This window comes from Centruroides vittatus, unplaced genomic scaffold (assembly GCF_030686945.1).
Source record: "Centruroides vittatus isolate TY-2023 unplaced genomic scaffold, ASM3068694v2 scaffold_907, whole genome shotgun sequence".
NCBI classification, from domain to species: Eukaryota; Metazoa; Arthropoda; class Arachnida; order Scorpiones; family Buthidae; genus Centruroides; species Centruroides vittatus.
In genome coordinates this window covers 1736934-1756613 of record NW_027122720.1, presented here as the reverse complement: position 1 = coordinate 1756613, position 19680 = coordinate 1736934, and the positions used below count along the sequence as shown (strand labels likewise).

At 34.6% G+C, this 19680-nt stretch overlaps 2 protein-coding genes and 1 non-coding gene across 4 annotated transcripts in view; 2 read left to right on the top strand and 1 right to left on the bottom strand.

The window, feature by feature from the left end:
- LOC136990353 (alkylglycerol monooxygenase-like) overlaps positions 1-19680 on the top strand; it is a 113228-nt gene that overhangs the window by 34239 nt on the left and 59309 nt on the right. The gene's annotated exons all lie outside the window — the stretch shown is intronic.
- Positions 1831-18884, top strand: LOC136990351 (alkylglycerol monooxygenase-like). The gene is made up of 12 exons (XM_067288742.1): positions 1831-1880; positions 10242-10383; positions 10456-10577; positions 10650-10804; positions 13647-13750; positions 14757-14852; positions 15752-15818; positions 15881-16026; positions 16090-16224; positions 16286-16402; positions 18119-18201; positions 18267-18884. Exons 2-12 carry the CDS (start codon positions 10270-10272, stop codon positions 18463-18465), a joined length of 1338 nt encoding a protein of 445 aa, XP_067144843.1. The 5' UTR covers positions 1831-1880; positions 10242-10269; the 3' UTR covers positions 18466-18884.
- Positions 11839-11910, bottom strand: TRNAA-CGC (transfer RNA alanine (anticodon CGC)). Its single transcript has one exon. It is a non-coding gene; the product is annotated as a tRNA-Ala (tRNA).

The following is a 19680-nucleotide window of genomic DNA, read 5'->3' as shown; positions in this document are numbered from 1 at the left end:
ATCGATCCATTTTGTTTGTGATCGATTCATGAGAATTAACTGTGAATTTTGGCAAGCGAATGAACTGAAAGAAAGAAGAGAATCCCCTCTACATATTTTGTGTAAGAGCCTCGCCAAGGACGTTATAAAAGAGACCGATTTTTCGAAGACCTCAAAGACCAACGATGGATACCCCTTTCCTAACTTCTTACATTTTCTTACCTGTCCTTTATTCTCCTCCTTTAGTTTAATATTAGTTTTAATTTTCATTTTTTTATTCGTGTTTGTAATAGTATAACACTAGCATAAGATTAGTTTAATTGTTTTCCTTTTGTCGCGAGCTATGAGTGGGGAATTTTTGTACAACGTTCGCTCATACGTTTATTTTCATCTGTCGGTACAGAAAATATTCTGGCATCCTAAAAGAACCTGTAGCTAATAACTTTTACCTAAAATTAAAATTTACTTTTTTCATTTTTATTTTGGTTCCACGTGTATTTCTTTTAACAAAGGAAAAATAACACATTTTCACAATTCAACCCTCTTCAACCATCAGATTTGTAATTTACCAAACTTTTACCAAAAAGTACTTAAAAGATTCGTAAAAATGTCACGTTTGAGGAATTTCTTGATAAAAACTTGACGACCGGTTAAACTTGCAAGGCGGTTAAGATGCCAGCCGACCTCTCTGAGGCTCGGGAATCGAATCCGGGCTGGCAAACCCGGAAAACTTTTTATGGATCTGTCCTGTCCCTCACCTCCCTGCCACTCCCGTTGTCAGCCTGACCGAACCCACGCCATGTATGATTAAAAAGCCATCTTTCTCGCTAGTGACCACAGGAAGGAAAGAGTAAAAATAAAACTAGAGTTTAAAATTGTTTTTTACATTTTCTAGACCTGATTACACTAACGACGAAGACTTTATAGTCTTGTCAATCTATTTTTTAATATATAAATGATGCTGAAATATTCATTTATTCAATAATATAACTAGCTTTTCGTGTGCCGTGTGCAAGAGTAAATTGTTAAAGTTATTTCTATTGTGTTAGTCTTATATGACTAACACAATAGTCACATCAGTCATATATGACTAACACAATAGTCACATCAGTCATATAAGACTAACACAATAGTCACATCAGTCATATAAGACTAACACAATAGAAACAACGTTAACATAAATGATTTATATGAATAATAAACGCAGTGCCATAAACTATGCAAGTGCAACATAGAAACTCTTAAGATTTAAACATTAACTAAGTTTGTTTTAGTTTTACGTCTTTGGATGCTTTCCGGGAGGACTTTCTGAGAGGAACTGGCCCTTATTTAGGTGTTACAAACATGAATAAAACGCGGAAAACTCCACGTGACCAGCCTCTGGCCAGGCGCGAGCCCACGGCCAATATTCGGTGGTTCATCCACTCGGCCAATATTGATCCGACATTGACCGAGAAAATCACACTAACTCATTTTAAATTCTTCCTATTATAATTTAGGATGAGATTTTATAAAATTCAATTTTTGGAGCATCTTTAATGTTAAAACCTTGTTTGCAATGCTTTTCGTCACATCTTTGCTTACAATAAATAAATAATTTCTATTTTGTTAAAAAATTATTCGATAAAATCTAGATTTTTGTTAATTGTCATCTGAACAACACAATAGATTTTAATATTAAAATAATTGAGGGTTTATTTATAGGCAGAATAAATGAAGGTCAATGTCGTGACGTATCTCTTTAATGCAGTTTCTTCTTCGAATGAAAGGAGTCGATAAATTCTATTGGTTGTGACGATATCAAAATAGAAATTTCAGTTTCACTTCGAAACCTTTCCGCCTCTCGAACAATTCATCTCCTCAAAGAGCTTGGAGAAGTTCATCATAAATATTAACTTCAGGTAATTTATACTTGGTTGCCTCTAACTTGAAAAGTTTGAAGTATTTTGCAGCATTTTTGAATTATTGTTAATTTAAACGATAAATTTATAAATTGTCATAGTGTAGCAAATAGTTTATTAAGATATATTTCTTTCATATTCGATGGAGTTTAATTAAGGAAGAATGTATTTGCTGTGAAAATAACTGAATTTATACATGTGCAATTTAAATTATGGACTATCCCAGCTTTTATAATTTCCTTCTTTTTTATTTTACTAAGTTTAATTTTATTCTTTTAAGTTCACAGCTAAAACAATCCTATAACTTTTTAATTGTGCCATGTGCTACCTGTCGCAATATGGCATAATGGCGCCTCTATTTCGCGCTATATCATTGTGGCAGTAATTCAGTGAATGTAACATATATTTATCTCTATATATAATCGAGACGAGTTGACAATAATAATAATAATAATAATCAGCGCAGAGCCCAAACGGTTAGGAGTTGAAAGTTGGAATTTGGTACACAGTTAGGGTACGTCACGAGAACACACACTAAGAAGGGATTTTTCGAAATTCCTCCCCACGGGGGAGAGGGACAGGAATAAGTCTTAACACTTCCATCAACAATGGAAGTGTTAAGTAACAATGGAATTGTTAAGAGAAAGCCACGTGCAAGACGCAGAAGTTTTTTTCGTTTTTGCGGAAAATCGAACATATTTTTAGACCCATCTAAAAATTCTGTAATTAGTCTGGAAACAGGGGATTCCAATTCTTGCATTCTGTGAAAACGGGTAAGGTTGACTATAATGTAATAATCTTAATCTTCGCTATCATTAATTTTGCCCGAGCAACGCCGGGCCCACCCGCTAGTTAAAAATATAACCTTTTTGTAAGAATTATAATTAGTTAATTATTTTGATAACTTTTGTCCAATAGATGGCGCTACGTGTAAAGCCAGCAATCAAACAGAAATTAATAGATACGTAGGAATCTAATCGATAATATTGGTTGTATGTACGACAATTATCTAAGTAAAAAGAATTTGAACGTAACTGCCGAGTTTCGTAACAATTGGTCGAACGGCCTTGGAATGCATAGCGAACAAACAAACACCCTCATTTATATACAGACTTACATTATAACATTTTCTATATGAACTTACATTAATACTATTTCTATTCCGGGTTATTGTTATATCTAAATAATTAATTTTATTACTTTTTTCTATTTCGTGTTCAAATCTTAAATTAGTACTTAAATTTGCTCCCGATCTTCCTTTGGTTCTCCTTGAATACCTCAATCTTTTAAAGATGCTAAATCTTAATATCGATATAAAAAATAGTGTAAAAATAAATACAGTACGATAAAACAATCGGATATTAATGGAAACACTAGTCTATAATTTAATTCAAAAATTCAAAAATTAATCTAGTCACTAGGGATTGCAATCCAGCAGTGTTTTGAATCCAGCTGGATTTTTGCTGGATTGAAATCATTCCAGCTGGATCCAGCGCGGATCCAGCGTGGATGTATTTTTGGCGCAATAGTATTATCTGTCTATCTATCTATCCTTATGTTTTTTAAATGAAATAAAACATTTTTAAAAAATACTTAAGAAGCTTTTATTATTTAGACTGGTCACTACAAATCAGTAAAACTTCTTACACATTTAGGTAGTAAACTTAACTTTGGTTCGGTTTAACACTTGAGATAGAGATAATTAACTTTAAATGTTTAGTTAGATTATAATTATAATGTAATCTTTAAGTTAAATAATAGCAAAGGTAATTCTACTGATTAATTTATATTAATATATTATAATAATGTAAGGACGGATAATCAGTGGCTAAGTGGCTATCAGTCTTACCAGTTTTCTTATATAGGCTCTACATATTAGTCTGTAGTTATTTATAAGTATATAAAACTATGTACTGGAAGTAGAATAAGTTAAATAAACTACACCTTTATCAATCCAGCAAAATTTAATAAAATAATAACGTTTTCGATCGTTTTTAACGATCTTCCTCGGTTACAAAAAAAGTAGAACATTAAATATAGAACATAAAATGTGTTCGGAATAAATATGAAAATTAACGGAAAACGTCCAAACGGACAAAATATAGATAAATAAACAAAATAAATAGCGGAAAAAGTATAGGCTATACAGGGTGTATTTTTTAAACTGACGGTACTCAGAAACATCTGTAGAGCAATCTAACAGCCGGACTGTCGCCAAATTTGGGAGAGTGACTAAGGACGACATGGAAAAGAGATTCCGCGAAGAAAAAAGTAATACCTAAATTCGCCGGTAGAGGAGGATTTGGCGCTGTTGTAGCGAAAAAGTTACCAGCACTTCACTGAAGAAAGGGTCATCAGTCGCTTTTTTCCACTCGCATGGCCGCCTCGCTTCCCGGATCTAACCCCATGTTACTTTTTCCTGTGGGGTTACTTAAAGTCCAAGGTCTATCTTGGTAGTGTCCCAAACTTGATGACTTTGAAGGACAACGTTTCTCGAACCGTGATGAACATTCCTGCGGACATGTTTCGTTCGGTCATAGAGAACACGGTGTTCAGGATGCAATGAGTTGTCCAGCAGGACGGTGATCACATTCAAGAAGAGAAGGTTATTTGCTGAGTAATTAAACTTTCGTTATTACACTGAAACCTCTGTCTGATTATTCATTCGTGTGTTTGTTAATTGCAGATGAATTTTATGCAGATTTTTAGCTGTTTCGCTACAACAGCGCCAAATCCATCCCTACCGGCAAATTTGGGTACTACTTTTTTCTTCGCGGAATCTCTTTCCCATGTCGTCCTTAGTCACTCTCCTAAATTTGGCGACAGTCCGGCTGTTAGATTGCTCTACAGATGTCTCTGAGTACCGTCAGTTTAAAAAAAATACCCTGTACAGTAATACCTCGACTTACGCTACCCCGACTTACGCGAACCCGGAGTTACGCGATTTTCAAATCTCGACGATTCGTCTTTTGTTTGAGCGCCACGCAACCCTTGATTACTCACTCCCCCAAACTATTGTTCAGCTTACAGGTTCGGACGTGTCGCGCGGAATCGACGCATAGCTACAATTTATTTTGACTTATTTATTTCTGTGTTATATCTATGGAGACTTGAGACTCTACTGTGTCATCCAAACGAAGTAGAACTGATTCTTCTGCATCAAACAAGAAAAAAAAAACTCCATCTTTAATAATGTTAACTTTACATTCCAAAGACTTCGATACAAAAATGAAAATTTGTAAATTGGTAAAACTTGATCCTTTAGACCCAGTTCAATCAGATGATCGAATAACGGTTGGAAACTTGACAGAAGGCCTCAGTTTAATTAAAAAGAGGTTACAAATTTTAGAAAATATAGACTCCAACGAAGAGCGCATTTCTTCTACAAAACGAAAAATAAAAAAAAAATTATTAGCATGCTACGAGGAAATTTTGCGGGAGAAAAAATCTTTGAGCCGTCAGACAAATTTGTTAGATTTCAGGAAGCCTTCTATAACAAAATAACTTCGATTTACGATTTTAATAGTATAATTTGTTATACATATGTATTATCTAAGATTTTATTAAACATTTTTTTCTAAATTGTTGTTTTCTTTAGTCTCCGGCTCCAATTAAAAATAATTAGTATTTATTTATATGCGAAGTTATACCCCGACTTACGCGAATTCAACTTACGCGGTTATCGCTCGGTCCCACCTATCGCGTAAGTTCGGGGTATTACTGTATATAAGATATAACAACGAAACCAGCATTGTCCGTTAATAAAATTAATTAATGTTAAAGAATCTCCACATGATAGACAATGAGTCCGCATCTCTGTGGTTCATACAACCAGTTGTCATGTGTGCCTTGCAGATTTCCAATCTCTCAAGATGTTTGACCGTTTGCCTATTCGTCGTCGTTTTTATAATTGCCGCTTGATCCCATCGGACGTTAACATCCTTGTGTCTTGCGTATGATGCCAGCGCAGTGTTGTCAAGGTTCTTACTGATTGTATATTTGTGCTCTTGAGCCTTTGTTTTTAACTGCGCATCGTTGCACCTACATAAACAAGCTTGGAATTGAAACGTTGGTCGTGTAAAGGCACCGAATATATACCCGTTGTTGAATTCCGATCCTCTTTCTTTTTATCGTTTCTTAAAAGTTTGAAAACAGTGGGATTACGTCGGTATACAATACGAAAATTATCAGACCTCGCAGTACATCTATGTATCTTGTTTAAAAAAAATGGGATGTAATTAAGCACTATTCTTTTTATATTTATTCGAAACACATTTTATGTTCTATAGTTAATGTTGTATTTTTTTGTAACTGAGGAAGATCGTTAAAAGCGATTGAATACGTTATTATTTTATTAAATTTTGCTGGATTGATTAAGGTATAGTTGATTTATAAGTAATTTAATTATTAGTGTTAGTAAAGTAGTGAGTAAATAATTAGTAAGTAATTAGTAGCAGTCTAGTAGTTAGCAAAGCGGCAACGCGACAACGTAGACTTTTGCGCAATTATTTAGAAAGCTAATTGAGTATTTGCGGATCCAGCAGGCCGAAAAATGCGCTGGATCCAGCTGGATTGATGGATGAGGGATCCAGCAATTGCAATCCCTACTAGTCACGTTCTAGTCCTCATGATGCCACTGTAATCATTCAATCCTTAATGAGCACCTGAAAATTGTATGTTGTGCATCCTGTCGATGCTAATGTAGGTCACAGGGTAATGTTTGCTTTCTAGAAACCTTTCATTTCTGCTGAAATTTAATTTATTAAGCACTCAAATTTTATATTGAATACGATTTGGCTTTGACAAGAATACGATGCAACAATACCAATAGCCATTACCAATAGCCATTGTATTTTCGTTCGAAATTAATTAAAACAAAAATGATTATTAATTTTGTTTTATTTTCAATCAACGTTAAGAAAATTAATATTGTTGCTACCATGCCCAACGAGAGGAAAGGGCATCGGGTGGCCCATGAGCTTTCGGGGTCTATCAGAGGAAAAAAACTTAAAAAATTGTCCGTTTTCAGATATTTTTCGCAAATAATGAAATAACTTTGGCCATGGGCTAACAATTATACTAGATTATTTTTCGAGTGTAATACCATCGTGTCATTTGTTGTTTATGAAAGGAGGTCTCCAGAAAGGAGTCCAAAATGGTTTTTGCATCCATACAAAAGAAAAATGTTCTGGTGGTTCTATAACATTCATTTGATTTTTTTGTCTACTTAATAAAGTCACAATCCTTCGTCATTTCCTGCCGTAAGATGGAGCCAACAGTGGATAGAAAATAAAATCTCCCTGAGAATGTTTGTTTGGACGTTTGTTTGTTTGTTTGTTTGTTCGCTATACATTCCTAGGTAGTTCGACCAATTGCGACGAAACTTGGTACTTAAACTTTACATACCCTTAGCTTAGATAATGTCGTACATCCGACCCCAAAATATCTATTGGGTTTCTGTAAAACAATCAACTTCTATCTCCATTCGATTCGCTGGTTTACACGAAGCGCCATGTATTGACAAAATTTAACAAAAATAATAATTTTATAATATATCGAGATGGGTTGATAATAATAATAAAGTTTACCTCACTGCACCAGGAACTAGCTAAACACCTAACACACATCATTATCAATTCGCAAGACATGCCAAAATTTCTTACTCAAGGCATCACCTACATGAAACCTAAAAACAACAATACCACAGACCTCTTACATGTCTTCCAACACACTACAAATTATTGACATCCTGTATCGCAAACAAAATATACAATTATGTTGAAGAACAGAACATTCTTATGAAACAGCAAAAAGGTTGCCATGGAAATCACAGGGAATGCAAAGAGCAGTTGCTCATAGATTCAGTCATTTTATGGCAAGCACACAAACAACATATATAAACTACAGAAAGCATTCGACAGTCTTCCACACAGTTGGCTACTACATATTCTACACGTATGATATTTCATGTTTAAATTTATATTATTTACATATTTTGACATACCGAAGTATTCTTTAACAAGACGTTTAACTATATTATTTATCTTTCAATTTAATCATGTCTTCCTGCCATTTTATTCGCTTGTACCAGTAAATATAGGTGGCGTATGAGTCGACCAAAATGGCTGCCACAAAGGGTATAGCGTGCTTGACAATGTACGAGAGTTACCTGTGTGTTGTTTTTTTAATAACTTTTCTGTCTATAGTCAAAACGTTTTATTCGCATTTGTATCCGACATTAATCCTAGTTGATTTCGTAGTTGTTTAAGTCACTATGATTACACTTTGTGACATTTTAGAATATGTGGCTGATCGAAAAAAGATGTCTTACAGAAGGAGAGGAAATACCAAAACTGATAACTTCATATCTATCCAGCTCTTTCTCAGCAAACAATTCACTTCAGTTTCCCACAGCTAATTTTGCTGAGCTTAAAATTCTTTTATACAAATGTTTTCACCCTATCTAATATAGGCCATCGTCAGGTTTAATATTATAAATGTTCCAAAATGGAACGTACCGTTTTCGAATATTTTACATATTTAAAATTCAATAAAATAATTTAACTTTAAAATAAATTGAAAGAAGTGTGTATATTAAATAAATAAATAAACAAATAAAACATAGAAAACAAAGCTAAGCAGAAAGAAAAGATTTAAGGATTTTTAAGTGTCATTCTTTTTTCTATTATATATTTCCACGCTGTTGGAAGCGCATTAGCATCCATAGCATTTAGGCAACGGTTTTTCATTTTAATTTTATAAATTTCCACCTTTTCCTTCTCCAACGCAATGGATGGAGAGTGCACCGTTTAAATGACTTTAGCCTCTTTCCATTTTACAATCGTTCCTTCAGTCTGTGCTATAATTGATAATATTGTGCTGTTGTGTCGTTTGTCAACGTTGTATCAAGTGCTCTTTTTCTTATAAAAATCGAGAATGATCTATAAAAGAGCACCTAATATCTGTAGCTTGCTACGGAACGATAAAGACAGCGTAAAAAAGGAAGGTAAAGCTGGGGTATATAAAATTCCATTTGAAAATCAACAGTTAGGAATCGAAAAAGATTATGTGGGTATGACTAGAAGAAACCTGGCGGTACGTCTGCGATAACATACATACAGTTTTGACAAAGGACACAACACAATATTAGCAAGGGTGAACACTTTCTATTCTAACAAACTACTTTATACCCATAGCAGCCGCCATTATGTAGTTCGCGCTAATACCACTAGGTGTCAGATCTATCGTTGGCACAAGCGAATACTGTATGTGTAAATAAGTATGATTCTGCTATTTGCTTTAATTCCCGGTGTATCACTTTTAACGACCAACAGTGTATTAGTTCTATGATGTATGTAGGTATATCGTACTTAAATTTTCTTTAACCATTTCCAATTTTATTCAAGGATACATAGATTTTATGTCAAGGTTCGTTAATTAGTAGATTGGTTCTATTTGTCCTTTTAATAATCCACTGATTAATTGGTCTGAATTCTTAATACTATAAGGAGATCTTGTTACAGCCTGTAAGAGGTTTTTAAGAAATACCTCTAAACTAGAAATTCTCCCGTCAAGCATGAAGGAATGTTTTCTTATGAGAAAGTAGAGATTGAAGAGTCGAGAAGAGCTTCGAGTCAAGCTTGACGTTGTGATGCTGTTTCTGCAACCCTTGACAAAGCCATTCAACTCGATGTTGTTCAAGTCGGACTTCATTGCCTTTAGGGGTGTCTGTTGTTCTTATTCTTTTCGACATGCTTAGATCTTAAAAGTTGCCTGACCAATTTTACTCTTACACTTCCCCTAGGCATTTTGTTTTTCGACAAAATAGCTAGTCATTTTAATTCCACGTTGATAATTTAGTCTAACGATGAATTGTATGTATAATACGTTAATTATTCTAAATATTGCTAAATATTTCCGCAAAATAAGTAGCCTATACTTTCCGTCAGAACATGGAACGAAGATAACAAAATTTCATTTGGATTGGTCAAAAATTGGAGGAGTTACAAGGAATTCATAAATATAATAATACCGGAATAAATATAATATATACCGTATAATAATAATCATCTCCGTTTGGATTTAATGCTTGCAGGGGACTACAATTACTGCAGTTATGGAGATATATCACATTGTGTTTATCCATTTTTATCCTTATACACTTACTCGTCAGTCGTACATTGGATAGTATTGCCGGCATCAACGATTGGGAATCACTTAGAGCCACGACAAATCTAAGTCCAACCCTGGACTTCGTGTAATTTTTGCAAGCACATTGTGAAAACAACAAAAAGTTATAATTATTTTACAAAAAAATGAATTATTATTTCCATTTTAAAAAATATTCATTTATTTTTTCAGGTGGAAGTTTATCAAAGAGAAGAACGGAATGATCGATTCATTGATCCCAGACATCAAAAAATTTTTGTATTTATTTTATATTATTACACCCGAAGAATCTTTGTATAAAGAAGTGGAAAAAGTTCCCACATACTTAAATGATGTGAGATTAATATTACTACTTATTTACATATTTTAATATTATTTTAATTGATGAAACATAAAACTCTTCCAGCTTTTGCCATGGTTTTTCGTCTCGATAACAATAGAATTTTTTATATTAACATACAACAGACAAATGGCAGTAAGTGATTTAATTTCTTCTCTGTCACAAGGAATAATTCAAGATTGCGTCAGGTACGTTTGTAGACAATTATAGAAAAATAAACGTATTCAAATTAATTAAACATTTGGCATTCTACGTTTTAGAATATTATTCAAATTTACCGGTGGAATAAGTGTTTACATTTGGGTCTACGAAAACTGGAGACTAGTAGACATACCTTGGAATTCTACCACAGCATGGTGGTCTTGCCTGTTAGCAGTGGATTTTCTGTTCTATTGGTACCATAGAGCAGCTCATGGTAAGTTCGTAAGTTTGCGGCTTATTCCGCATCCGGTACATTGAGTTATATGACCGAAATTTTCTCCAATTTCGGGCGGCCAAACTTTGAATTAATGTCATTCGACGTAGGTATAAAGATGATGATGAGGAACGACCCCAAACCTAAATTACCTACGATAAAATGTGTGGGTGCCGGGAGGCGGCCAAAGTCTCGTTCCTCCTTTTTGTCGGCTAACAGGTCCGTGAGACCTGCCCACGTCAAGATGGTGGTTCGGATGAGTTACGCGTTACGCGTTTTTATGCGAGTGGAGGAAGTGAATGGGGTCGACGGTAGAGCGGCGGATGATAATATTCGAAAAAAGGACATTACAACGGATAAAACAATAACAATGGTTTATTAAAGCTAACGTGACAATTACAAAAACGGCGAGCGTCTGTCGCCTGAGTTCGGATTCGCGGAGGGAGAGTTCACAGGAAATGGGGTCATACCTCGTGATCCGGGTCGGTCCTTCTCTCTAGGTCAAGGTATCGTCGGCAAGGTATGCCTTTCGTTCGGGCAGGTTCCGTCGGGACTCGGGACGCTCACGCTCTGTCTAATCGACACTACGTAACCGACCTGGGGTCGATCGGACGGACTCTATGTAACCGACCCCCTTTTTCCGCTCTCGTCGCCCTTTTATTGAGGTGGTCACGTTGTTCAGCTTCACCAATTCGCACCTTTCGTCGGTTGTTCCTTCTGATTCATTTTTTTCCCCTTTGACTCATATCCCTTTTCCTTCTACACGCGCGGAAAAGGATGTATCATTACCGGCTTAATTCCGGTGGGTTCGAACTTTCACAAATGTAAAATGGTAATAAATTCAATAATGGAATCCTTTATACCAGCCGCCATGTTAGAACTCGTGTATGATTTTCCTGTATAAATCATTTTGCACATACAGCAATTGGTCATGTTTGTGTGGATTCCTTAATTATTACTTGATAAATTTTGGTAGTACGTATTATAAAGTCCTCCATATCGCTAGCGTGGATAGGAAAAAAAAAATGCCCCTATGGAGGTGCCGGGGTTCGAACCCGGGACTTTTCGCATGCGAAGCGAACACTCTACCACTGAGCTACACCCCCTCGTAGAAGAAAGTATTGATTTGTGTCATATTGATTCTATTTGAGTTATGAGATGCAAAATTATCTTAAATTCATATTCATAACAAACGTCAATAACCGTATTAAACTTTTTAAAACCCGATATTCCTCTGTTGAAGAATAACAAGACAATTCTATCAGATTGTTTTAACGGTTAAACTAATCGAAAAATCAATAATAATCGAATAAAAAAAGAATAGCAATAAATACAGCCAATTGCCAACATTTTTTATCATGCTACAAAGAGATTTATTTATTTCGGTGTTTGTCTACATTTTGGACCTTGACACGAGCCCTATGAGCAAGGTCCTAAGCTGTAACATGTAATTGGCTTTTCCCTGCACCCAAGTAATGATACATAAAATGTGAGGCCCTAAAATACAGAATTGTAAAGCGAGGCCTTCAGCTGCAGTCTGTTGCATGTAAGCGTCCTTATAAACATACATTTACAATCTGCACTTTAACGTGGGTGACTGCGGGTCCTCCATCAAAATAACTTGAATTTTTTCCTTCTTACTCAGCTCCATGCTTTATCCGTAAAAGAATAAACCAGGATCAACGTAAAGTGGTTCTAAACTTGTGGGACACCCATTTTTCCATTATTTTAATGAATAAGTATGAAATATTGATATATTATTCTAATTGTTGATACGTAAATATACAGTCGAACCATAGAAACCATCTTCTATTTCCACTTAATGAATTTTCTGTATAACGAATTTTCTGCGTTTTCCGGAGGCAATTCTTTACACGGAATTTCGACTGTATTTACAAACTGTACAGAACTAATAAAGAAAATTTCTGAAATATAGTTTTAGCGATAAGATCAGTAATTAAAAGTTGAAAATTGTATTGAAATAATGATAATTTTAATTTTTTTAGTTTAATTTGCTTAAAAGTGTACACTTTGTGTTGCTGTCAATGGGAGCATTGCCTAGTAAAGCGGCTTAAGTACAGCTAGATAAGGAAACCAATGACACAGTCCGTATTAAATGAAAAGGGCTGTGTCGTGGCTCGCTAATTTAACTGTATTAAAGCCGCTCTAACCATCAATGCGCCGAAAAACCTATCAGGTTGAATGCGTTATCCTAACTGGAGGATTAAATCCTACTCAAATATCATTCAAATCGGTGTTTTAAGACATGTTTTTCCTAAACTCTATTCCGCTTACTACGAACCTCGACACAGGATAGGCAGGATCCTATAGTTAAGTTTAGTAACTAACTAAAATCCAGCCCTCGGAGACCAAGAAACACCCTGGCCACTAAGATTTCTCGGGGCACAAATATATGTATTCAATTTTTTCAGCTATTTTCTTATTTAAAAGTTTTTAAATAAAACGGAATGAATGATTTGGATATATATTTTGAGAATCCATAAACTTGGACCAAATATCTACAGGGTGTTAGATAGGTTTATTTGGTTACGGCAACGTGACGCGTGGACGATGCCTCCCGGGAGGACTTTTTAGGAAAAATTGGCCCCTATTTAGGTGTTACAAAAGTGAAGAAAACTCAGAAAACTCCACGTGACCGGGCGCGAACCCAATGTTCAATGGTTTTCATCCATTCGGCCACTGGTGGGCCTACAGGGTGTTCGAATCGTTTTGTGAAAGGCCTTCGCTAATTAAGAAAATAATTACCGGTATATGATATTAAACAGTTCCTGTATTTTTATGGTTTTACTTGATTTACAAATGTACTTAAATTTAATTTTAGAAATACATTTTTTGTGGGCCGTTCATCAAATCCATCACAGTTCTGAAGAATTTCATTTATCCACCGCTTTAAGGCAATCCGTTTCACAAGATTTCGTGATGTGGGTAAGCGAGATTTTCTTATAATGTAAAACATTAACAAATCAAAATTAACCTTTGTGCAGTTTAGTGTTTAACGTAACACAAGATAGTTATATTCATTTTACAGGGTCATTATCATCATCAATCATACTCTATTGTATAATACATCTCTCCTTTTTACTTTCCAGTATTCTGGGTTTTTGTAAATCTCTGAGTTTTGAGAACCCACTGAACCCAAAAAGTAAAAGAAACCGGATAAAATTCCGCACGTGTGTGTATGTGTTTATTTGAGTGTGTTGGCATCTATTTCGTTTAATATTTCCTCCTTTCACATCACTGACTGTAACATATACAGTAAGTGATGTAAAAGTAAAGAATGAACTGTTATTTATTGCTTGAATTTTTAATTATTATTATTTTATTTTTTTTTGAAAGTTACTACTTTGAATGCCCCAAAATTCATCTATCAGTTCATAACAGCAATGATCTCCTTGCTAACGAATCATCGTATACAGTCAAACCTCGATATTGCACCTTCCTCTTGAAGCTTCATTAAATACTTACGAACGGATCTTCGACATAAATATTAAATAATCCACAGATACTGGAAGATTATCTAAGGCTATGTATAAGGCTGGGATCACACGGACTGATATTATACTTGCGGAATTATATTTGGTGCCGAGATATTTCAGTGAACGAGAGCAAACATGAGAAATAAAATATCAACGCAGAATCTGGTTTCTTCATTATCCTCATCTCTGAATGAAAAACACGAACTGACCTAGTCTTCTGAAAGAGCCGGAAAGGTAGTGTGGACCCTTTTTTTCCTTGGTAGCGGGACTCCAGATCTCATTTCTATACGCACTCCTAGTTTGAAACTGCTACATTTTAGCGGCTCACTCGATTTAGTGCCATTTTCAGAGGTAGATGTATATCGTGACTTGACTGTAGTTAATCCAAATATAACAAGGCTCTTTTAATAAATATGGCAATTTTTTAAATTATTTATATCGATTTACTCTTCCAGATATCATATATTCCCATTGCTCTCTTCATCCCTCCGCCAATATATGCCGTACATGTTCAATTTAACTTGCTCTATCAATTTTGGATTCACAATGAGGTAATATCTGATTATTTGTCATTTTGAATGATTATTCTTATATCAATATTATTCCGACATTTTTCCTTTATGTTTTAAATATTTATACAATTAACTACACGTCAACTTATAGCAAAAGAATAATTCTTAAATCTTCAAAGCTTTACGCTATTTTTATATTTTATACTATGATTCGTAATTATTCGCACTTCACAATTCGGCCTTTTTGCAGCACAAACAGAAATAACACAGGAATCGATTTGTTTTTAATGCATTCATAAGTATTCTACGTATAATTGTTAAAATGTCGCTTTGTCGTTGGTGTGATTTTAAAATTATAACTTATAACAATATTAACAATTAACATACACCCAGTAGTGGCCGTGAATAGAACTACAGAGCATACTGTTGTTGTCGCGGCTGTTTGCGACTCACCAACGTAGACAAATGAATACGTGAAAAACTCCAACATCTACAAATGGTCCAGTTTCCTATGGGAAATCCTTCCGGTACACACTCTTTCTTGGTAGGCACTCATCCATATTTCGCGTATTCTTAAAACTCTTTCTACCCTGTGAACACCTAAGCCATTATGGATTTGGCCAGGTGGTGAGGAATCGAGTCTGACATATCTGGATACACTACCCCGAAAAATTCCTGGGGTTTTTCGACCGGATTCGATTCCGGTCCCCCAGAGCAGCAGCTGCCATCTTAACCGCTCGGCCATCCGGCCGTCTCACGTGTTGCATTGTCTTATAACATCAATCCACTCCTTACTTTGGCAGGAACCTATAAAGGATTCATTCTGCCGTGCTGTGAAAAGGACAAATTACAGACTCCAAAATTAATCTTTGTCTTCCAAATTTTCGTCCAGATTTATTATTATTATATCAGCTACAGTTAATTTCTCTATATTACAGTTCATAAATACACTCGGTCCTCTCGAATATATAATAAATACTCCAAGTCACCACAGGGTACATCACGGTAAGTTTAAACTTTATATTGAGTCAAATTCGAAACAGCCATTAAGATTATTACTAATTTAGGTCGAAATCGATATTGCATCGATAAGAATTACGCTGGAGTTCTCATTATTTGGGATCGCATGTTTGGAACCTTCGAACCGGAGTCGGACAAAGTGGTATACGGGCTAACACATCCCTTAAACACTTTCGATCCTATTAAAGTTCAGGTAAGTTATTAATATCAAGAAAATATATTAGAAACTTATTAAACAATACATTTTTCCACGTAGTTTGGCCATCTCCTGTATTTATGGAATGCCTTCTGGGAAGCCAAAGGAGCGAAAAACAAATTATTCACTGCTATAAAAGGACCCGGGTGGAAACCGGGAAAACCGTGGCACGGAGATCCGGAAGACATACCAAATGTAAATTTAATTATATAAAAAATATTTTTTTGAAAAAATTTAATGCCGTTAAATTCTGCAGGTATCGTATCCCGTCGATAAATACAATCCGCAGTTGGATCTTTGGTGTTGCTTGTACGTGTTGGCCCACTTCTTTTTAATTGCCGTAGCTTATATATTGTTAGCGACTCATCACAAGGTATGTTCACTTAAAACATTACGATAAACAAAGTAGTAGTAAACATTTTTTAAAAATTATACAATCATTACTTAAAGGGGGAGAGCAGATCTGACCCTAATACCAACTTATAGAAAGAGAATATGGTTATAATACCAGGATGCAATTTTTAATCTTAATTTTGAATAAATCGCGTCGCTTCCGGTCCAGACCGGAAGTTCGTATATACCGTAGTGTCTGGCCCATAAGCTTTCCATATTAAGTCTGAATTTTAGTAGGTAACGTGCTGAGCACAAATTTGTTAGGTTTGTGTACCGCTCAAATAACAAGTTCAGAGGTTTTTCATGAAAATCAAATATCAGACAGGTTTAAATTGGCAAAAAATCTTTACCTTTTGCTATTGTAAGCACAAATACAAGCTTTCATTCAATTCCAATGTCTTCTCCTTGGTGCATCATTTACTTGTCAATGAGTGTATTAATGACTTTAATTAAAATTATGAATCTAAGATCATCTCGGGAAACAAATCACAAACAAACAAAATAATACTTTACTGAAACTCTCGACTATACTTGATCATCTGTATTTGTATTCTTTTAATGTCTGCACTGATAGTCTTTATTTTGTTTTTATTCTGAAAATTATGTAAGATGTTCTTTTATGTTACGAAAATACCTAATTTTGTAATTGAGAGAGTATTTCTCTAATATTAATTACCATACAAGTGTTTAATATCTGTTTGTTGTATATGAGGTCTATTACTTTCCAATTAGGAGAAGTTAATGTTTTAGTAATGCCAGATCATCAGTGTTTTCATATTTTCCTTTCCACAACACATGGCAAAGTTGACCTAAGTCTTGAGGCTCTTTTCTGCTCCACTACGTAAAATTATTTAAACAATCTTAATGATTTTCATAGAGAATTGAAGAGCTCTTCAGTCATGAGATTACTACGTAACTTTTAGTTATTTTTTATTTTGGAATTTCTATAGTATAGGAGCAATAAACTAACCTAACCATTGGATTTCGTGGATCAGTTCCATCTCTATTGACAAAAACTGAGGCTAGTCTAATAGTCTCTATGTATTGCCAAATCATTCTTAGGCCATGTGGGACACTTTCTGACATCGTGCCATCGTGCAACTTTTTGTGACTCGATCAAGCTATGCGGTGCCATGGCAAAGCATTTCGGCATGACGTGAAGTAGCTATGGCACTAATAAGGAGAAAAGAGAAAGTATAAATTTTCAGAGTAAAACAGAGTAGACCGAATATGGAGTTGTATGTCTACACAAAGTTCGCAGTGACCCACAGATGTGGCAGTGTTTCACTTCAGTTGTACATGTGTCATCACTGCGAATCTTTTGAGGCTAGGTCCTGGTTTCTCCCATATACCAGGACCTAGCCTCAAAAGATTCGCAGTGATGACACATGTACAACTGAAATACGATGATGGAATGTTTGCCACAAAGTTACACTACACTATATCACCACCAAGTACTAGGTCCTGGTTTCTCCCATATATAAATACGACGATGGAATGTTTGCCACAAAGTTACACTACACTATATCACCACCAAGTACTCCAAGTGTCTTACAGTAACAAATTTATTTAATTATTAGTAAATTTATTAGTCAAGTCAATCTATCAAAAATTAATATTTACATTTGATTTTACTGAAACGATCGAACTTCGTCGAACCATTTCTTCAAATGATTTATTCGTAATTTCTTTACAGAATTATAGTTATACAACCGTGATGATTTGTATAGTTTATATCATATATTCTTTAACAGTATTTGGAGCAATTATGGATAAAAAGTAAGTAATAAATAAAATAACCTTATATTATTTACTTTATATTAATGATTAAAATTTAATTTCAGATCATATGCACCATTCTTGGAATTATCAAGATGTTTGAGTTTCTTACTTCTTGGTAGTTTTAACATTTCTGCTCGCCACACACTGATTAACTTAATATTTTTACTTGTATGGTTGTTCTTTTTGCTGTCGTCCATGCTTTGGAGTATAATATGTTTACATATTCACATGCCAAAAGTATTTATTGAAATGTATAATTAATTTTTCAACTATATGATCAAAGTTAAAAGAAATTATAATACAATACATCTATCCATTTTAAGCTCCAGTATAAATTCCTGTTGTGATATTTTTTAAAAATATGGCATTTCATACTAGCTCTTTCCATCCTGCAAAGACCTACTTTTATGTGCACAAGGTTTGGTACAAGGTTTGACACATCTTGATTAAAACTACCCATGAAAATTTGAGGTTTCACAATTAGACTAAAGCAGTAGGGTTAGGCATTTACCACCTCAATCTCTTACCACATACAGATAATCAACCAAAAATAATAATAATACTTCCCACTAATCAATAGTGCTTTGTGTAGCAAAAATACAACACAAGTATTATTTAAGGACCCAAATCTTTGTATTTTATAAGCTGCTACTGCAGTAATAAAAAATTTTTTATGTTTGCATGTTACTTATATTACTGAACATAATTAATGTGTCCTATCTTCCGGCAAATATTTCTTAATAATGAATTTCGGCAAACAACATTGCGCCCTTTATTGAATAGGCATTATAATGTCCAGTGTAATCAATGTATTCCCAGCTAAAGGTATGTAAAGTAAGTGTCATACATATGTGACAAACAGCAAAAGCATCATAAGATCCTTTTACACCTCTGGTTTAATACTTCTTCCGTGAGGATATTTAATGGGAAAGACGAGTGATCTTTGCCGAGCCTGTTTCCTTCTTACAATGTTGATGACTTGTCACATATGACAAGTCATTTTTATGATAGGAGTCATAAACTCTAATCACACACAGACCTATTGCTTACTTAGCAAAACTGATGTATCATGTTTTAGATTTGTCAACAGAAAAAAACAATCTACACACATTTGAAATCATCATATCTTCCTTTTCCATCTCATACGCAAAAAAGAAAACTATTTGTGGTGAATTTAATCCAATTCTTGTGTGTGTACCCATACCAAGTATGTCTGATCGATGTTTCTACATTCTAAAGTCTGAATCAAAGTCATATAGCTGTGCCCCAGAACAAAATATCTTTGTGTAATTGTCATAAATCTGGCAGTGACACAACTACACAGAGAATTAAGAAATTTTTATTTTGTCCGGGGCATGAGTCCAAACAATAAGATTTTTCTTCTGTGCCATTTCTGGCAATGATTTAATCAAAAACGAAGCAACTTTATTTGCCCATAAAATAATAATGATGATTAAAGAATCCCGTTTATTATTA